The sequence below is a fragment of the Hippocampus guttulatus genome, chromosome 15 (genome assembly GCF_054856545.1).
Source record: "Hippocampus guttulatus isolate MCC_2025c chromosome 15, RoL_Hgut_1.0, whole genome shotgun sequence".
Lineage (NCBI taxonomy): Eukaryota > Metazoa > Chordata > Actinopteri > Syngnathiformes > Syngnathidae > Hippocampus > Hippocampus guttulatus.
In genome coordinates, this window is record NC_141275.1 from 15,422,509 (window position 1) to 15,444,040 (window position 21,532).

General features: G+C 44.9%; 1 protein-coding gene and 1 long non-coding RNA gene across 2 annotated transcripts; one reads left to right on the forward strand and one right to left on the reverse strand.

Annotated features, from left to right (window-relative positions):
• The first annotated feature begins 303 nt into the window (after positions 1-303).
• Positions 304-14,641, forward strand: LOC147194169 (uncharacterized). Its single transcript, XR_015103127.1, has 4 exons — positions 304-324; positions 3,531-3,605; positions 11,992-12,176; positions 14,333-14,641. It is a non-coding gene; the product is annotated as an uncharacterized LOC147194169 (long non-coding RNA).
• Positions 7,947-12,147, reverse strand: pou4f4 (POU class 4 homeobox 4). Its single transcript, XM_086131946.1, has 2 exons — positions 12,004-12,147; positions 7,947-10,215 (listed from the first exon to the last, which is right to left on the reverse strand). Exons 1-2 carry the CDS (start codon positions 12,121-12,123, stop codon positions 9,235-9,237), a joined length of 1,101 nt encoding a protein of 366 aa, XP_085988072.1. The 5' UTR covers positions 12,124-12,147; the 3' UTR covers positions 7,947-9,234.
• Positions 14,642-21,532: the final 6,891 nt, after the last annotated feature.

A 21,532-nucleotide genomic window follows, 5' to 3' on the forward strand; every position in this document is an offset into this window, starting at 1 on the left:
TCACAATTTTTGGTTGTTATTCTTCTTATTATTATTATTATTATTAGTAGTAGTAATATAAAAACGTAAATATATGAATGTTTAAAAGAAATGCATCAATCAAATTTAGGGAGGGAGGGGGCATCTAAATTTATGCACAATTGGCCACAATCTGGAAGGACCATGGCGTAACATGTACAGTTGCATTTCCGCTAGTTGCCACAGATGGCGTCTTTTTAACTATGTCACAAATGCGTGACTGGCACACATACAGAAGAAGAAAGGACTGCTCCACGAAGTCGCTTTTTTTTTTTTTTTGGTCAACAGTTTTTCAACTCTTAACAGGTAAACAAAACTTACCAGCTATATGAGGTAAAATATATGCTTGATTCCTGCTTGGAAACCATTTGTTATCCTCCAATACGATCATTAATGAAAACGTATACATTTACTCAGCGTCGTCCTTTTTTTTTTTCAATCGGCAGACGGCACAAACGTTTTCAATCCAATCCAGTGCATGCATGCTATCTCCAAAACAAGAAAAACGTCGTCATTGCAAAAACCGATGCACTCAGCAGGGCGTGCCACAACACCCTGCTTCTAACTTCACGACAGAGAAGCCCACGGTACGGGCCACGGCGTGCTCTGACTGATATGCGTTCTGACACGTGGAAACGGGGTGGCGGGGGTGAGGCGGCTGCCGAATCTGCCGTTGGCAACCCAGAGAAACATGCTAATAGCGAAGTGCATTAGTGCACTCACACAAGGCACGGCTAATCGGAGAGGACACCCGGATCCTCGTTCGCCACTCTCAAACACACGAGGCCATCTAAGACTGGGAGAGTGGGCCGAGCGTGGCCCCTTCGGAGAATTTGACAAGGGCCCAACATGGAGCCTTGCATAATTCCAATTATTTTTAAAGATGGAAACTTTACATTGAAGTTACTCTCATTTCCCAGTTAGTTCCCATAAACTCCCATAATTCTGAGTTTCAAACTTGGAATGCTTCCTAAACTCCGCATCTCAAATTCCGATGGAAATTTACTGAATATGTTCCTCCCCTGGTGCAACTTTAAACAATCTGTTACACACCCAGCAAATTGAGATTTCGGCTGCGATCTGTGCTGGTTTCCGAGCACTATGCTTGCAGCATGAATTAAAATGCAGTTAAATTAATGCGTGCTCAGCAAAGCTGCTCTCATTTAAAAAAAAAAAGCTTATGGGGAATATCCTTCCATCCAGCCCCAAAGTACTGTCGTAGTACATAGTTGAAGGAATCAATTTTCACCACCCTGAAAAAAAAATGTTGCATAAATTTGACCATCCGGTGTAGCAGAGCAAATATTTGATTGGGTTAAATCCTCAGAAGACTATGAGTGAGCTTGTCAGAAGCAAGGAAAAGTGGAATAGCGCCAGCAAATAATCCTTCACGGCAAGTTTTATGAACCTAAATACATTTTTAAAACCACGATCAGAAAAAGGAAGCAATGTAAGCATGATCCATATCTATCTATCGATCTATCTTCTCAAATTTTTAAAAATGTATTTTATTTTTTTAATGAATCTATCTATCTATACATACACGTGTGTGTGTGTGTGTGTGTGTCTATAATTTTTATTTTTATAATGGACAAGAGGAAGGCGTCAAATCCTTCGATACAGCGGCGAATCAAAGAGCCGTCATTCCATTTCATCCGTCAACCGCTGGGATATTATTAGGGGTGATCAAAGGCCTCCGATTGAAACCTTTTTGCCGCACGCGTGGAAACCTTCACACTCGCCGTTTGGCCAACGCTTGGGGGAATTAAAATCAAGTATTAATCATAAAAAAAAGAGGAGGGTACGTATGCTGGGAGCGCTGCTGATTAAACTTTCATGGTAAGTTGCAGAGGCCACAACAGGTCGTACTCTCGGGTGGCGAACCCTTCGATCGCCATAAAGTAGCCGGGCTGCGTCCGATGCCGACTTTGGAATCAAAGCGTCCGACTTATTTGGAATCAATATTTCTTCTCACCCCGCCTCCCGTCATGTGGGTTTGATTCCAAATGTCCGCCGAGTCCTTCAGATCAGTCAGGGCTGCTTGGCTCATTAAGCTCATCGCGCGCCGTTAATGTCATCACAGCCGCCCGATCCATTATTGATGATCGCGAAGGAATACAAAGGAGCAAAAAAGGAGTTTGGGATCATCGCGCCGCAAATCAATGAAGGCCTGCTGCGCGTCTCTCTGCTTTTCGCCTCTTAAAACAAGCCCTCTCTATTTCCCCAAACTTCTCTTTTCCTACCCATGTGATAGATGTACCAATACCAACATGGATGTTCAACTTTTTTTCCCTCCAAACACTGAGGCCTCAGCGTGTAAAACTTCTCAAGTGATGCTCATCTCACGGCATCACTTGAGAATTAAAGGACTTTAGAATCACATTATAGGACTTTGGAAATGAACACTGCACCGATCGATCGGCGGCGGATTGCGATCGGATCATTTCCGTGGAAAAAGTATGAGATCGGGCACATGCCGGTATTTGGCGATCCCAAAAAGAGATCTCCTGCAGCTCATGCTTTGCAGCCTGCAGCCAACTCGCTAAGCGCAGTCTGGCGTATTCTCAATTTGAAATACGCATGGTCCTGTTGTATCATATAGGTTGTCGTATCATTAAAAAATAATAATAATAATGACAGGTGATCATGAAAATAGTTGTTGGTTAACTCAATGTGCATCTCAGAACCAGAACCATCTGTTCTGTTCTTCTGTTTGCCACTGCTTCCATTTGTGTACAGCATAACAGCAAAAAGCTGCCTCACCTTGTTTGCACCTCAGAGTCTCCAATATTCAATTAGCAAACGTTTATGATATATTTTAGATTCATCTGGGAATGAAGCCGGCAAAAACCCCAAACTGTTGTAGTGGGGATCTGATGCAGGCCTCAGCTCATGTGACTGTTGGGGTTTCAACGGATTACAGGGTCAGCAGGCGCCCCGTAGTCAGGTCAAGAGTTCCCGCTGAGCCCTGAGTCCCGGGCTCACGCCTTCCTCTGCTGGATTAGAGTGTGAACATGGCTTTGAGTAGCACTGCCCCCCGACCCCCAAACACCATCTACCGATCCGGCAATCCTCTCGGCAAGATGGAATGCGCACCAGAATCCTGCTAGGCCAAACCAGGGAAAAAGTAAACAGCGCCTCTCCCCCTGCGTTCCCCTCTGATTGTTATTCATAGGGCAGATAAATATTTAATTCTGTCTAAGGATACCTTTTGTTAACAGAATTACTCGACAAGCCTTGCCGCCCGTAAAAATCCCTCAATGAATTCAAATTCCGCTCATTCTCCCCTTTGCTGGGGGGGGGGGGGGGGATCGAGTCCGCAAACTGAAAAATCTCTACAGGATGTTGGCTGTAGGTTTATCATTACCCAAACTTCAGTGCTATTTTCTGTTAGCTTGATCCACTGCGTTTCGCCTTTCATGTTAGCATTAAGCTACCAGACGTTTGTGAGATGATTTTATTTTTTGAATATGGAATGTTTAATCATCTTCTGTTTTATGTTACTTTCACAGCAAACTTCAACGGGAAGTGACAAATAGACACCTTGAAGCAAGCACACTTGGCCTCTCGTTTGGAGGACAATGCAGGTGAGTCTTTCTCTTTTCCTCAGAGTGATGTTACATTGTCTCTTTTTTTTTCTTGACAGTGAGAGAGTAAAAACCCACAAATAATTTAAAAAGTTTGTTTTACCAAGTTCAAGTGTTCTTAAAGTAAGTTTCAATGTGTTCAAACTCTCTGAAAAGAATAAAAACCTTTTTAAATTTTAATTCTGGTCTATATATTGCAGATTTTCATCTTTAGCAGGTGGGTATGTCCCACACGATAGATATTTTTCCTCTCATAATATTACAGCTTGATTTTTGGAACCCGAGTGTGTTTTCCCTCTCGATAATAATAATAATAGTAATAATAATAATACCTGAACAACTTAATTGCTGGAATGACTTTTTGTCTCACTCGTCATATAACAACTTTACTCATTTTTCATAATTTCCTTGAAGTATTACAAGGTTACCTCAGCAACTTGAAGCTAGAAACATATACAGCAGGTCTTTAGATTTAATTAGCAGGCAGTGTGTGGCTCTTGCAAAAATCGCAATCTACATCTCAACGTACATCCAAGCTTATATTGCGAGTGCAGCTGGCAGTGACTGGGAACACTGGTAAAGCAAATTGCTGTTTAACTGGAAACCTGGCGGCCTCGCGGCGCTGCATTATTCATCAGCGAGACAAGAAAGTAGCGCTTCGCACACGCGCAAGCTTACGGTACAGTATATGGGCCAGAGCAAGAAAGCAAGCAAAGCGAGCAGGTCCGCATGGAGCCAATGCCCAAACACGAGCACATTCCAAGCCTTCCACACACACACACACACACATACACACACACACACACACACACACACACACTAATTATTGGTTCTCTGTCAGTTTTGAGTGGTACTGGTGGGGCTTTTGCAGCTTCTTTCGTGGCTTGTTGATTTATTTTGTTATTTATTTCCGAGGTGTCTGTTGAGCATTTTCTTGCCCCCCCCAGGATAATTAACAATATATACATTTGTGTGTTTATTGTTGTTCACATGGAATTTTTACTACTTGTTGCTTGTATTTCATGATTGTCTTTGGCACAGTTGATGATGCCGTCTTATTCCGGAGGTTGGAATGTAAATGGGGAATCAGTTGCACTGCTCAAAAGCAGTTCAAGTCCTATCTCAAGGACACAATGTACGTTGATGAAAGTGGAAACTGTGTCTCTGACCAAATGGCTCTAATGTGTGGGATTCCGCAGGGGTCAAGCTTGCGACCCCTGTTGTTGAATTACACTCTTCCACTAGGTCCGAGATGGTCCACAATTTCAACTGGGAATGGCGATCAACAGCATGAAGCTTGAATCACGAATATTATTTTTCATTAAAATTGTACCGCCGATAAATGGTGAAGTTTAGCAAGTGTCCGTTGGATAGGGCGTAGGGAGGTGGTGAAACTCAGTTTTGCACCGCTCGTTTTCTTTTTTTTTTCTGTATTTCTTTTTTTGCAGGGCATCTTGTCAGTTTTTGCGCATGCATTATGGATGAGACATGATTAGAGAAGCCCGATGCACTGCAGTGTGCTTTGAACACACTTCTCTGAATTAAGTGCAACTTTGTATTTACGTCTCCGGCTTCTCCAAACATGCCTTTTTTGGCGCGGATGGTTAAGGGAAAAAGTCGAGAGAGAAAAAGAAAATGCAACCCTTTTGTGGTTCGCTTTAATTTCCACTAAACACAAGTAAATGTACAATATTGTATGTTGCAGCGTCTTATTTTATATTTATGTCTTCCGTTTTGATTCCATTCACCTACATTTGAGGGTTTTCCATTATGAAATTCTTGGACGCGATGTCGGCAATCAATAACATGACGATGACAATGATTTTGTCTGTCAAAGGAAGCTTGGCATGAAACGTTATGAAGTACAGGACAGGCACGGCACGGAAAAGACATTAGAATCCGATAAAGTAGCTGCTTTTCTCGTAATCTTACAGTTTGAAGTACGCAATTGTGCAATTTTGGGGGGAAAGAATACATCTTTTTTTTTCTTTCATATTTGATGGGGTGCATTTGTATTCCATTTTTTTCCCTCTTGTCCTCTTACGAGCTTCCGCTTGAAGGATATCTCTGAAACGATCAGCGCTTTTATTGACTCAGGTGTTCGCTGTCAGCGGCTCGTGAGCTACTAAATAATAAACACCAACATCTCAGCTGGGCCTTAAGTCATGACACAAGTTGAATTATTGCCAGTGTGCGTATAAATATTTCAATAATTGCTGTTTGCTACATAATTGATTAGAAATGATCAAAAGCTATTTGAGTGTTACAAGGAAGCTTTTTTCCCCTTCCCTTTGCACATTGTTTTTATATTTTCTTTTTTAATTCAACCTTCATTTAAAGTCCCCGTCTGTCACTACTTCATCTTCTTCTACCATAGCTGACTCTTCTTCTGCAGACAAGAGGAGTCTTTCCCAAGATCTGGGAATCCTGCCCTGTAAATATTGATATGGCTGCTACGATATTGTTCCATAATTCATATCATTGCATTCCATCTGGAATTTGTGCACCACCCCCCACCCCTGCCTCCCCCCGCCCTCACTTACAAGTTACACTGCTTGGTTTATTCTCCATTTACAGTGAGCACCTGAACACCTTGTCCACATTTCATATGATTTGTCCAGGTTGCTCACTATTGTTGTCCCACTTGAGGCCTCATAAATTGCATGTTTGATCATGGCCTAGTACCCCCCCCCCCCCCGCCTCCACACACACACAGCTAACACCCCCCCCCCATGCTCATTAGGCCTGATTAGTTATACAATGTTCCTGATTACCGACGTCATGTTTTAATTAGCGTCTCAGATGCATAACGACATCCCACAACACCCTCAAAAGCTCACACGGTTGCCTTGCTGGGGGAGGAAATACTGAATGTGGTCATTTACGTTCTGTGTGTGGGGGGGGGGCTGTTGACACCATCCTTTCCACTTTTATCTGTGTATGTCAACAAGAAATATTGTAGCAAAACCATTGAACACTTCCATTGTGTGTCGGCTCTTGAGTGTGTGTGTGTGTGTGTGTGTGTGTGTGGTCACGGCTGCCTCAATGAATTTTCTCCATTAATGGTGAATTAGCGGAGGTCAGTCCCCCCTCAAGACATTGCCTATCATAATACTGCTACTCATAAAAGAATAACAGATTCGACTTCCACTGCCTCCGTCCTCATCCCTCTTCCGCGCACACACTCGGTGCGCGTGTGTGTGCGCGGAGGAAGGGCGAGTGTGTGTGTGGGGGGGTTGTTTGCATATGTGTGTACAGTATGTGTGAGTGAGAGAGCGCGAGCGAGAGACTTAGTAACGTAGCAGAGGCCTGTTTGTCTCCGAGGACGCCCCCCCCCCCCCCCCCAGCCCGATGCTGCACTCAAGACTCGGAGCGTCATTAAAGTTTCATGGCCTCAGCGCTCGGCCAAGGTCTATTTATGAAAATGTGCTTCCTCGCTTCATTGAAATAAAAGAAAAAAAGCGAGAGAAAGAACGGCAGACAAAAAACACACGAGGTGGATGGGTGACCGCGAGAGGCGAGCCAGCATGCGGCAGCGAGTGCGTGGCCGGCTGACGTTTGTTGAGACGCGACGATTCGTTCTGCCGAATCGTTGAGAATGAAGCAACAAGTCACTTTTTGTCGTCTTTCACTAATAAACGTCATTTTGTTGTATTACTACTCCCCCCCCCAAAAAAAAAACAATGATTCATATTTAAGAGCAGACAATGTTTTTTTGGCAAGATACATTTTAACATTTAGCATCGCAATAACTGCGGCCATTTTGTTTTTGTTTTGAAAATACGACGCAGCAATTGTTTTTTCTTCTTAATCGATTTTTCAATATGAATAAAACTGAAGCTTGAAAAATGCTTTCCAGGGGTGTCACGATGCAGTTATTCGCTTAGAGTGGTCAATGGCAACACTGTCAGAGTTATTTTTTTTAAAGTGGCCCATGACTTAAGAATACTTCAGGACTGGCCAGATACTTGAAATGCCTTTTAAAGTGGCCAATGACTATTTGGGGCTTGTTTACAGTTCACCAAATGCATCTTTATTTTTTTTCAGCTGTCAATAACTACAGTGTTAGTTTGTCGTGCCCATGCCCAAAACGTATCCATGGCCAATAGCTGTCAATGGCAAAAGCTAATACATCAATACACTTTTTAGAGTGGCCCAGAACTGTCACCGATTACTCGAATTTTTACAGCACTGACAGTTGTAATTTAATCGCTACGTTTTTTTTGTGGCGTGCGCGGCCAATAATTGTAGACACATCCTCACGTGAATATCAACAGATGAATTATTATATGCATGCAATAATTAAAAATGCTCAAAAATATCATACAAGGGATCTGCGTATGACGTAAAACGTGCACGTTTTATTTCAGCTTCTGTCATGTACACAGAGACATTATTGAAGAACACACTTCCACAAATGAAATTCATTCATTGAAATGAAAAACAAAATCGAAATAAATTAATTTTTAAATACAAATAAAAAGGGGCGGGGAGGGGGGCATGTTTAAATAATATAATAAATAAGTTATTTATCTACAAAGTGCGCTTCGTGTTCTGCGTGTGTGTGTGTGTGTCAGCGAATAAATAATGAGGTGCAGTGGTTGCTATGATCAATAATACAAATCGATGGATGGTCGTACTTGATTGTCAAAGCATCATTGCGGTGACAGCTTTTTACAGTGACGCGTCCTTCCACTGTGAAATCCACCATCCCAAAAATCTAACAAGAAAACAAAACGTCGCTTTTCTTTTCGTGAGCGTGCGGGGGTTAGAACACTTTGTGTGTGTGTGGGTGTGTGTGTGTGTGTGTGTGTATAGTCTTGAGGTAGACACACAGCCACGGCCCAGTTGTGTGTTGCTTCTTCTTATTGCGATGCGTTCGTAGCGCTGGGAAATTCCTCGACTCGCACAGAAGACGCCCTCTATCGATTCCCCCCAAAAAACAAAGCAAAAACAAAAAACATGCATGTGGCTTCTTTCTCTCTCTCTTTTTCATCATCAAAAATAATCAACAACAAAAAAAAAACAATTCAAGATATCGGTGCAACCTATTCACACAATATGTACATTGATAAATATAAAAAGGGGAGTCATTTGTTGTTGTTGTTGTTTTTTTGTACAATAGTAGCCTCATGAATGAAGAAGTCCGAGCGTGGTGCCTTCACGGTGTTTTTCTCTCTCAAAATCTTGCAGTCCTTCGTCCAGTTTTTGCCCATTTGGAATCTTCTGAACAACGCATTTCATCACCTTAAAAAAAACATATGGCGTAAGAGAGAAAAGTACCTCTTTTAAAATGTACTCGAGTACAGAAGTATTTGTGTAACTTTTTTTCGAAAGACAAAATTTGCATCCGCCACAATTTTGTAACTGACAACTTTTGAGACATTTTCCTCGATATAGGGTTATGGATGGGGAATATCTTGCTTCTCACACTCCCTGATTTACGTTACTCCAAGGATCTGCTCAAGTGGAGTAGCGGAAGTCTTATTTCGTTGCCTCCCACAACGCTCGAGGTGATGAAACGTCTTGTCGAGGCACAAAGAGCCGCTCCACGATGTGTCCCTCCAAAGGGAAAAGCGGGGACTTTCTTCTCTTCTCTTCTCTTTTCCTTCCGCGCGTTTGTCGTTTTTTAGTGCGTGGCGGAGAACTTCATGCGCTTCTGCTTCTGCCGCTGGTTGCAGAACCAGACGCGCACGACGTTCTTTTTCAGGTCCAGCTTCTCGGCGATCGCGGCGATCTTCTCGGACGAGGGCCGCGGCTGCACGGCGAAGTAGGCCTCGAGCGAGCGCTTCTCGGGCGCCGCGATGGACGTGCGCTTGCGCTTCTTGTCGCCGCCGCTGAAGATCTCCGGCTTGGCCATCTTCTCGCGCTGCGCCCGCTCCGCCTCCTCCAGCCAGGCCTCCAGGATGGGCTTGAGCGCCACCATGTTGTTGTGCGACAGCGTCAGCGACTCGAACCTGCAGATGGTGCTCTGGCTCAGGCAGCCCACGCCGGGGATCTTCAGGTTGGCCAGCGCGGCGCCCACGTCCGCCTGCGTCACGCCCAGCTTGATGCGCCGCTGCTTGAAGCGCTCGGCGAACGACTCCAGCTCCCGGGGGTCGGGTTCCGCGTCGCCGCCCGCCGGGCCTCCGCCGCCGCCTGCGCCCACCACCACCCCCGCCGCGGCGCCCCCCAGGGAGCCGTGCGAGGCCAGGCCGTGCGCGTGCATGTTCATGGACTGCGGGTGGTGCGGATGGTGATGATGGTGGTGGTGGTGCTGCATGTGGTTGATGGCGCTCATGTGCGACGCCGTGGAGCACACGTCCGAGCCGGCCATGGCGCCCAGGGAGATGCCGGGCGTCAGGTGCTCCAGCAGGTCGCCCTCCAGGCCCTGCGCCGGCTGGTGGTGGTGCGCCGCCGGGTGGTGGTGCGAGGTGAGCACGGACGGGTGGTGCAGGTGCGCCGACGACGACGTGGGCGTGCACGTCATGCTGGTCATGGTGGTCATGGTGTGGTAGGTGGCGTCCGGCTTGAACGGGTGGCTCTTCTGGCTCACGATGTCCACGGCGGCCAGCGCCTCCGCCCGCTGCAGGAGCGTCTCGTCGAAGCCGGTGAATATGTTGCCCTGCAGCTGCCGCCACAAGCGCGTTTAGTGACAGAAAAAAAAAATCATCAAAATCCGCAGCTGGTCGACTTCATTCAAAGGCTTATTCGCGAAGTGGCTCGGAATTCACGCGCAAATGTCGTTTTGCTTTTTTTTTTTCTTTCCCCGCAATCCAGGTTCAGGTTCATTCGATAGATACTTTATTCATCCCCTGAGGGGAATTCGATCATCGCAGCAGACAAATTTACACGTAAATATTCTAGGACGACTAAGAAAGTGAACATCGTGAGAGCAATGACAACAAAATGTCTCAAGAAGAAGGAAATTAAACAGAAAATTAAGGTGGCGTGATCAATCCAGACAAACTCTCATGTGGAAAGTGAACATGACATGCCCACGAGTGGTCATTTTGCCTTGGTTGACTTCTCACAGTGACCGGAAGTGCCTGGAAATTTGGTGACATGCAGCCCATTCATTGTCATCTCCAATCATTCAATGATTTCTATCATTTAGAATTAATTATACATATATAAAGTGACCAATCAAGTGTGGTGACGTGTCATCATTGCACTCATATTGCAATTAAAGCAATTTAACAGACTCCATACATGGTATATGTATTTACATGCCTGAAAACTAACACAAATTTAGGAGTCCATTTTAATGGCATGCCCAGATATAGTCATTGGAGTGCCACAGTGACCGGAAGTATCTGGAAACTAAAAGGCAAATTAAAGAGTCAACTTTAAGAACGTTCTTACACTTTTGCTGTAAAATGTAGACGGTTATTGGAAGTCTTGCAGCTAATTGGCTTATTTAAACTTCACATTTCATAATCACATGTCCAAATATGGTCATTTGGCTGTGATCTGCAGTTACAGAGGACAGAAATTGCCTGTGATCTGACGGCCAAATTACTGGTTCAACTTTAATAACAAAAAAACCCCCCCCTCAAACTTAATGATATGCACGTAGTTACGGTCAGTTTTTTTCTTATTTTACTGGGAATCCATATCCCAAAATATTTTTGTTACAGTTTCCGGAAGTCCACACACACACACACACACACAGTTTTTTTGCAGGTCAATTTATTTGCGAAATTCGTTTTTACAAAACTAAACCAAAAAACGAGTACATATTACTAAAACCATCTTGTATTTTCCGATCATTAGAAAACACTTCGTCAAAGTGATTTCGAAAAAAAATGTACGGTACCTCAAGCAAGTGCATCGGTGAAAATGTCAGACTTCTTTTTGTTTTGTATGTAAAAATTGAATCAGTCACAAACTCGATCGAATGTGCACCAAACCGAAAGTCGGTTATTTTTTTTAATGATGTTATAGGCGACATTTACGAAAAGCTCACACTTGACAGTTGGCAACTGGAAACAGTTTCCTCCGACAGGAACATTCCTCGTCACTCTCGTGAAACGAAACGGCCTTTTTCCTCGTGTGCGTGGCATGTTGTGCAATGGGTGCTAGCAGCGTGGACTGACATTCATTTAAAATTAATATTTACAACGGCCCCCCCCACCACACACACATTCACTTCCTTTTGAATAATTTGTGCCTATACAATGAAACGAGACCGGCGTGATCTTGAATACGAATGACACTCGAGTATAAAAAATGTATTCAATTAGTAATATTAAATTACATTGGTGTGATGACACCAATTTTTTTTTTTGCATAATTGAAGAAGCGAAGAAATATGCATCATTTTTTTTGGTGTGTTTTGGCTTGTTTATTTAAAGCGGAATTATTCATGCGATGGTCTTTTTTTTTTTTCTTCTTTCCGATGCAGCGTTGGACTCACCGACGGCGTGGGCAAGCAGGCCCGGCGGATGGCCTCGGAACTGGAGTGCAGCGGCGTGTACTTGGGTTCGTGCAGGATGGGGTGCATGCTGAACGGCTGCTTGCTGTTCATCGACATCATGATGACGCAGGCGAGGGCCAGCGACGCAGAGATCCGTCGTCCTCTTTGCACAAGTATGAAGAAAAAAAAACACTTCACAAAGTTGCAAAATGTATTAAAAGGGGTGGAAAATCCTCCAGTCCTCCCATGTGCAGTACTAAGGATGAAGACGAAGCTGCGCCGCCCCCCCCCTCCCAGATGCCTTTATAGGAAGAGCCTGGCAAGCAAACCACGCCCCCAAAATGCATCTCAGCCAATCAAAGTGAGCCAGTCTGAGGCGATCCACGCCCATTCGCGTGCCTTTTCGTCCGTCTTACTCAGGACAGACCCAGGCAGGCCGGGTGGCCCGCTGCAAAAAAAAAAAAAAAAGGAAAAAATAAGAATCTCCTTTTCTAATTTAAAAAAAAAAAGCCCAAATTAAATCCATTAAAAATAATTACAACGCGCTCCCGAAGACATCGTCGACCGAGATTAAAAATATGGTTTCTAGAAACGTGTTAAAATGACGGTTAAATATAGATTATAAATTGGAAAAAAAACATTACATAGCGGGGGAACAATTTGTTTTGGCCTCTCGACGAACTGTATTCATTTAGCTTGCTCGTTTAAAATCACATCAGGAGCCTTGGAAGAGGAGATATTAACTCAGCACTTATGCAGGTCTGATTTATCTAAGGAAACATGGTCGGAGATTTTTTTTTTCCAACACTGCAGTTGTATTCAATAAATAAATACCTAAATCAATATTCAGCAAAATTGTACACAAACGATGTAGTTGTAGGCTTGAATCCACTGATAACAGTCGATTAATAACCAGATCCCACGATTAATAAACAATGTAACCACACACACACACACACACACACACACACACACACACACACACACACAGACACAGTTATTTATTCGGATCGGGATTATTAATTGATGTGAGGCGCGCAGGAATTTCCTCCTGCTTGCCTATGTGAACCACATTCACTTTCATGGCAATTAATGCATTAATTAATCATGCTTCGTTTACTTTGCGGGTGTCGTCGTGGAAGGGAGGGGAAGACAAAAACAAAGTCAAAATCAAACACACAGTCTCACACACACACTTCCATACACACACACACACATGCACACCCACACACTCACACGCTAAAGATTACAAAGGCAAGAGCTTCACTCTTCATGCTAACTTTCATACGCAATCCACAAAATAATCCTGCTCATTGATCACTGACTGCTGCTTATTTGATACATGTAATGTTTATTTCATCATTTGTTCGATTATTTTTTCATGTTTGTAAATATATATCAATCATAATTTAGATTGTTCCCTTAACCTGCCATGCATGTTTTTGGAACGTGGGAGTAAACCTGAGGACCGGGAGAAAATCCACACAAGAAGGCCAGAATTGAACCCTGCACCTCTGCACTCTGAGGCTGACGTGCCAACCAGTCACCCAACATGCCGCCCCAACAGTTGCTTACAATGTCGATGCAGCTCTGTTCAAACGCCTGCTTTTTGTGACATTAGATATCTAAATAAGCTTTTTTTTTTTTTTTTAAGGAAAAGTCTTTTAAAAACGATGGTGTGGAAATGTCAGGAAAAGCCTACTAGAACACCTGAACTTCATTTGGGGGTTCATCAGAGGCATTGAAAATGGTGGCAGGTGTGCTGACCCCCTTTTAATTACAGTTGGAACGCCATTGGTTAATTCTGAACACAGCCACATGGACTGCGGGTGGTGCGTTATAAGAGGGTGTGCACACAATTGCAAACACATTTAATAAAAAACGTATATATCAATCTGTTACTCTTTTTATTCCCATGTTGCAAATAACTGACAATCGAACAGGGCTGTGGGGAATTTTCATATCCGCCGCATGTTATGTTACAGAATATGTACTAATATGTTAATTAGTACACAATAAGTAGACAAATGTTATCTGAGTAACGGGAAATGTGATGCGTGTTAAAAAAAATCTGGAAAATAAGATGGATATTTCATCCAGTTGACTTTTTACAGTTGGGTGCAAATCACATTTATTTTATGACTGTGAATTTTCAAGAGTTCAATGGATTAAAATGTGACGCATCGAAGTTTTTGACATAATTCCACCATTTCTTCATTTTTAACAACAGTTCCGATTGGCAGGCCCCCACCGCTGGCTCGACGGGAGATTTGCAATCATGATGATCATCATCAAAATAATGATGACATTCTTTTGTTGTTGGTAACAGGTTTGGAAGCAGCGGCCCGCAAAAAGGAGCAGCGCGGCGCGGCGTAACCCGAGCGAGGTGCCCATTGTCCCCGATGTGTGCGGCCCCTCTCCAGAGGGTCCCCGGGACCCGCTCATCAAATATGCATCAGCCGCCATCCTCTGGGACCGGAGCAGGCAGGCGGGCAGGCGGGACGCTCCTGCGGGAAGGCGACACCGGCGTGGCGTCCAGCTGTGGCGAGGCTGAGAGCAAGCGAGGTCAGTCAGTGGGTGCGACTGCGCGAGGTCAGGGAGGGCCGCTGACCTCCTTTCACTCGACTTTATTGACATGTTTTTGGGTGCGCATCCGGATTAAGGTCCAGTCATGCTTTTTGTGAGGCCTCGGCGGAAGTCAAATTTGATCCAACCGGCCTCTTGACGTGTAAAACGGACACATGGAACAAAAATACGCATGTTTTTGTGCCTTTCGCAAAGATCGCTACAAATAGCTACATCGTCTACTTTGTTCACCTGTATTTTTGTGTGTAAATGACATTTGTGTAAATTCCTGATTTATATGCATCTGATGTCACACCAGTTTGTGCTTGCGGGTTATTTAGGCGAGTACGCTAGCTAAAACCGTTGACGTGATTGTGGCGCTAAAGGCAGTTACAAACAATTGGCGTCAAATAGCGCAAGTCCACCACATGCTAACGTGTTTGCGTTTTGTAAGGCGCCACAAATGAGAAAATAATGTGTGCGGCTTTACGTGCTGGATGGGCTCCTCGGGTGTCCGGCCAAGCATTTTAGCCGAACAAAAAAAACGCTCGCCGCACCGCGCCTTTCTGCTGCATTTAGCAAATGGAAGCTGCGCCGCGCGAGCTGCGCACACCGCCATCCAGCGCTGTCTTTTCCCAGTTTCTCCTTTTCCTGCTTCCACCTTGAATTATTCATGCCTGGTAAAATCTGATGTTGTAAACTTCGCGACAGTTCACCCAACTGGCCTTTGAGGTGGGGGGCGGGGGGGCGCAGGGGTGCGTAGCAGGGGGCGATGCGGGGCCTCGCCAAAGGGTAGGCGGTGTCCAACCACACACTTTTAATGTAATTGCCTGTAGGGGGCCTTGTGAATATTTCATTTTCTGCCAGTACAAATTAAAGACGCCAGCACTTCTCTCAGGAGGAGAGATCCTCACTCTTTGCACTTTACCTGCAAATTTGTATAACCCGGACGGGAAACGGAGACCGTGTTCCTTCCGCTTGAAGTGATGACAAGCCCGCACTCGTCCGTATGTCATCGCTGCGGCGCGTCACACTCGACAAGACGACCAGCCTGACCTCGATTGCTCGTCTTAATGGGTGTAGTGGTTAATGTGGCAGTAGTTGTCTTTGTGATGTTTTGGGAGTTACGTTGATAACGTAGTGCTGGTGGTGGTAGGAGTACTTGTCTCTGTCAAATTTGTTAATGTAGTAGTTGTAGTTTAAAGTTGTCATCGGCGAGGTTGTTATCGTTGTCGGAGTTGTAGTTGTCATTGCAGGAGAAGTGGATCTACTTGTTCATGTGGTAAGAGTTAGTATAGTGGTAGCTCTTGATGAAGAACAAGTTGTGGTTGTTTATGTAGTTGGAGACGTATCAATAATTGACGCTGTAGTCAACGTAGTGTGAATTGTCGTAGTCTTAGCACATACTGTAGTTATGGTTGTTTCTGTATTTAAAGTTTTTGTAGTTGATGTAGGTGGGAGCTGTCATAGTTTACTTTTTTTGTGCAGCGGTTACGGCGGATGCTGTTGACATTGTAAGAGCAGCGACGACAAAAGGCTTGCGAGGCTGACAGAGGAGAAAAGACAGAAGACATATTTTGGATCAATAGATTAACTGAGTGCTCATGTATTATGCAACATAGCCCCGCAGCAACTGCACGTAGAGTTGGCCAAGATTGGCGTGTAAAAGCCTTACCGAGGCCTGTCCTATTTCCTTGCCGTTAGCATTGAGCTAACCTGCCCGCACGCTGACTAACTCGTTCCGATAAATCAACCCCATGCGTTGTCAGAGTTTTTGTAGTTGTAGTTGTTAATGTCGTGGGAGTCGTTGCAGTTGCAGATGCGGTTAGAGTTGTAGTTATTAATGTCGTAGGCAATGTAGCAAGTGTACATAGAGTCAGCATTTTTGTAGTTGTTTATGTAGTGGTTGCCATAGTTGTATTTTTAATACAGCAGAATTTTTCAAAGTTGTAGTTGTTAATGTAGTGCAAGTAGCCACGCTTGTTAAGGGAGTCGGAGTTGTCGTGGTTGTTCATGTAGTAAAAGTTGTAGTTGTTATGTAGAATACAGTAGGAGGTTTGGTATTTGTAAGTGCAAGGCAAGTTTTCGTACCCGTTAATAAAGTAGTTGTTATTTTTAATATTTATAGAAGTTGTCATCATTGTAGTTGTTAATGTGGCCGGAGTTGTCTTCGCTAAAGTTGTTAATCAAATGGGAATTCTCCTAGATAGTCGAAATTGTTCGTCTATTAGTTGGTGCCAATGCTGTAGTTGTTCATAGAGATGGTGTCATTTCAGCAGCTGCCGTGAGAACGTTGGCAGCCTCGCTCCCCGATGGCTTCCCCGTTTTCCAGTCCCCGTCTGTCAGCGCGTCGAGGTGGTCGGCTCCGCCGAGGGCCCGGCATCAAACGACAACCCACCCAAGGAAAGCCACCCTGGCTCATTAGCATCCAAACAAAACCCCGCACGCTGTACTACAACAGTCGCGCGCTGTCAAACAAAAGGCGTAAACAAGCGACGAAAGCACGGCACGGCGCGCATCACAAATGAAGTTTTGTCAAACTGGCATCTCTGATGTTTGCCGCCGGGGGGACAAGCAGACCCAGACGCTCGCAAGACGACGCAGAGCTATTTCCAAATGACAACGAGAGAGATTGATTCGGGAATGCCGAGTGACGCTCGACATGCTTGATTCTGCCAAGATACGGAGCAGCATCCAAACGGAATCTGCTTGTAGTGGCTTTTCTTTTTGTTGCGACGTCACATAACGTTTGGCAAAACTTTGAGCAGAAGGAAGAAAATATTTGAATGTTTGTACATTTTATTTATTTTGCCGCTCCCTTGGTGGATCACAGGAGGGCTGACATGAAACAGAATAACACCAACTTGCAGGGTATAGATGTTTAAAAAAAAAAAAAAAGTTCACTACCCACATTTTGGAAAATAAATGTAGTTGCTGTCATAGTTGGAGTGATTGTTGTCATAGTTGTGGTTTCTACAGTTTGGTTCTGAATGCGATTGATCATGTTAGCATGTTAGCTTTTTCTTTTTTTTTTATCTTCAGACAGCAAAAAATTCTCAATGTTTTTGTTGTTGGTGTTGTTGATGTCGCCGTTACCATAGTTGGAGTTTAAAAAACGTATTTCAAACAAGTGGCCATAATGTGAGCATCTTATGCTTGGCTATTTAGCTAACTGCTTCAAACAACAAAGCGTAATCGGTCATAGCAATTATGATCGCATGGCTCTTTGTACGTGTTCTGTTACATTATATTGTTATTTAATGTTTACTGTTCTGGAAAGCGCTTTTTTTTCCCTGCTGCAGCTGTTGCGAAAGCGCTATATCAATAAAGATGTATTGTAGGGTATTGCCTGGTCAGATGGACATGTGAGTAAAATTTTTTTTTTCAATTTTCATTTGCGAAAAAAAGAAAAAAAGCACTGACAAAATGTGTCGCTACAGACATCCAGCTGGTGCGGCCCAAGGGGGGGGTCTTTGTTTTGTTGCTGCCCCCCCCCCCCTCCCCAAACCGTGGACTTGACTCTCCGGCAGTTTCACACTAACAGGATTAGAGGACGGAAAGACCTGGCGACGTATGTGAATATAGAAGTGCCTCTTGTGTCGGGGGGGGGGGGGGGGGGGTCGTCCCTCAAAGGCCCTGAGATGTCCCCGAGGGACGTGAGACGCAAATGGGACACTCACTTGGCCCATGTGACCATGTGTCCGAGCATGTGGAATAAGCAGCTTGATACTCGACGACTTCCGCCAGACAATCAAGTGGCGAGGACGGCGGAGAACGATGTCACGGCAAACAAATCGCACTCATCTGATGGAGTGATGCCACACACGTTGTCCTCGTTGTTGACGAGTAATACTTTGGAGTACTTGGAGATGTCACCATTTCCACTAAAGCAATTGTTGTTGATGTAGTCCAAGTAATTGCCGTACCTGTTCCAGTACCGCAGTTGCTGTCACGGTTGTAGTCGTTAATGTCGTCGGAGTAATAGATGCTATCGTAGTTTTACGTGTTGAAGTAGAAGCTGTCGTAGTTGTTAACGTACTCCTTCTCACAGTTGTGATTGTAGTTGTCGTCGTCGCAGTTATTCTGCTGCTCGTAGATGAAATCTCACCGTCGTCGTAATAGTTCTGCTCGTAATTGTTACTCTTGCGGTACTTGCGGACCGCTCTGATAGTCTGCGACGTAGGGAGCAGCCTGAGCGTCCGGTTTGATTTGCGAGGGACTCTGCGGGCGTGGGCCGCCGTCGCCGCCTCACCTGTAGCGTAGCGCAGCGCGTCCGAGAGCGAGCGCTGGCGCTCTCTCATTACCCTGACGATGAAATAATGATGACGGGAATATCCATTGTATTATTTATTCATTCCGTCCCCCCGGGCCGAGGGGGAGCCGGGACGCGTATAAACTTCGCCGCCCGGCCGAGACGCCGCTCACTCGCTGAGCAGACGCTCGGCGACTCACACTAGCTCTTTCTTCTTCTTCTTCTTCGGACAGCCTCAAGCCATCTCTGTGCTTTTTATTTTTTCATACGCTGTTTTCTAACACGGACGGGATTATCAGGAGCCTTGAAAGACGATTGGCTCGGAATGACGCACCCGATCAAAGGGTATATATTCGGGGGTGGAGGGCAGGGGTGGCGTCCCGCGCACAATGGAGCGCATTGAGGCTGCCGCGCAGGGCCGACGTTGACAGCTGCGTGACGGGCGGGAGGCGGCGGCGGTGCCTCCGGGGGCCGCAACAGGTGAGTGACGCTCAAGTCACGCTGACAAATGATGACCCGTTGATCCTTTGGCGGAAGCTCGCGTTACTCCGGACCGCGAGTAAAGCAATCGGGTGTTCAAATACGCTCGGCCCGTGTGACTTTAGCACCGCATCTGTGAAATGTCGCCGATGTTGTGGTCTGATCTGGAAACTGACCCTGTTACTGCCCTGCGTTTAGGTCTCAACACGAGTCACCTGCGCGCTGATTGGCGGGTGGGAGATGAGCCAAAATGGCTGCCGATGGGGCCTGTTCTCACTCACTCACTGTCAAGAAATTCGGACACTATTGTATCACATCACTTTGAGGAAACGAAAAGAGTCGCCCGCACAGTTCTCCCCTAAAGAGCAACGCGTGCTCGCTTCAAGCTATTTGTTTCTCCAAGTTACGGTAAAACTGACATGTATAAACATTGCCTATTTAAACACCAAAATGTTGACCAAAAACCAGAACAAAAGTCGGCGAACTTAACGCTAGCATCCATGCGCAACTTCAAACGAGACGTTTCCATAGACTGTATTAGCGACACATTAGCACGCCACCCGGGTCCTGCGGGGGGGTGGGGGGGGGCGCTTTTGGGTGCGCGCCATCAATAATGCAGGACGTTTCCGCGGTAACTGCCCCGGCAACCGCGCACCAGGAAGCAGAGGCGGTGATGAGAGTGAAAGAGAGAGAAATGCCTTGAACGCGCCCTCCGCCAAGATCGACAGGTTTTTTTTTTTTCTTTAAATTGGGCAATCCTGAAATTGGATTCAACAATCCTTGCTCTGCATACGTTGCATGAGAGTCCATGAAATTGTATCAAAGTTGGCAAATTCTTCCGCGGCTGATGTCGAATTGTCTTCAAATTTGTCAGAAATACTTTCAATTGTGGAAAGGTCAGACACATTCCAAACTGTGCTTGGATTGAAGGAAATGGTGTTTGGCACCGACAAAATTGCGGTCAAATCTACAAAGACAAATTGTGAAAATGGATTCATAGATTTTTTTTTTCTCTTCTGGAACATTGGTAGATTTTTTTTTGAAGCCGCCTCTCCTCTGCTGATGTCAAACATTCATTGGCTGTCATTTGCAGCGGTGAATTATTCAACATTGAAGAGTTTGCCGATTATTCCGATGACGGTCAATTTTTTTGGGCATGTAGACAGACGGCCGCGTGGCGCTCGCGCTGTTGAAATCCACAACCTCGACGTCTTAGATCCCTCATTGTCTCGGATAAATACTTGATGTCCCGGCAACACTTTCCCTGGCGGAGTTCACGCAACATTGTCGGGGGCGATGGCGCTATTGATTGGCGGCGGCGCCGAGAGAGAGGTGCAACAATCATCATAAATAATTCTCCTGAAGAGGAAATGCATTTTTTATGTTTTTACTTGACCTTAATTTAAGGCGGACAAGCGTGATGTCTTATTTACGAGCCGTGCAACAGATGGCCAAAACCATTTAGGACACTTAATACACTTCACTACGACACTACTACTACTGTGTGTGTGTGTGTGTGTGTGAGTATGTGAGAGAGAGAGAGAGGGTGTATGCACATGCGTGTGAGAGCCCGCAAGTGTGAGAACGAGATTGTATGCAATCGTGTTTGTTTCATGCATGAGTGAGTGTGACTTTATAATAATAATAATAATAATAATAATTGTCAGAGTTTGTGTGACAGATTGTGTGTGAAATTGTATGTAAGAGTGACCCTGTGAGAGCGAGTGCTTGTGAGTTGGACTCTGCATTTGTGAGGCTGTATTCAAGTGAGAGGGTTCGTGTGAGAGGGTTGTATGTGTGAGACAGTGTGAATGTGTAAGAGTTTGTGAGTGTGAGAGGCTGAGAGAGAAATCTTGTGTGATATGTGCAAGAATATATTGTTAGCGAGTTCGCGTGAGAGATCATGTGAGATAGTGCGCGCGAGTGAATTTGTGAGAGAGCGAGTGTGAGTTAGGCTCTGCATTTGTGAGTCTAAGTGAATTGAGTCTGTTAAGTGCGAGAGTGTGTGTGAGAGTGATAAGTGAGAGTGTGTTTTATGAGCAATTTGAGAGTATGGGAATATGAGAGAGACCACATGAGTGAGACCACTACAACTGTAGACACCAATTGGGACACCATATTCCGATCATTTTTGTTGTTTTTCGTTTTTCTTTCTTTCCCAAAAATGGGAGGGAAAAAAATTGTCTTGAACCAGGGGACAAAAAAAAAAAAAATCCCAGGTGTCCTTCCCCT

Coding starts and splice junctions, on each gene's coding strand:
- pou4f4 (XM_086131946.1), bottom strand. CDS start 12,123: ATGATGTCGATGAACAGCAAGCAGCCGTTCAGCATGCACCCCATCCTG. Junction 10,216..12,003: donor CCTGCTTGCCCACGCCGTCG/GTGAGTCCAACG, acceptor TTGTGGCGGCAG/CTGCAGGGCAACATATTCAC.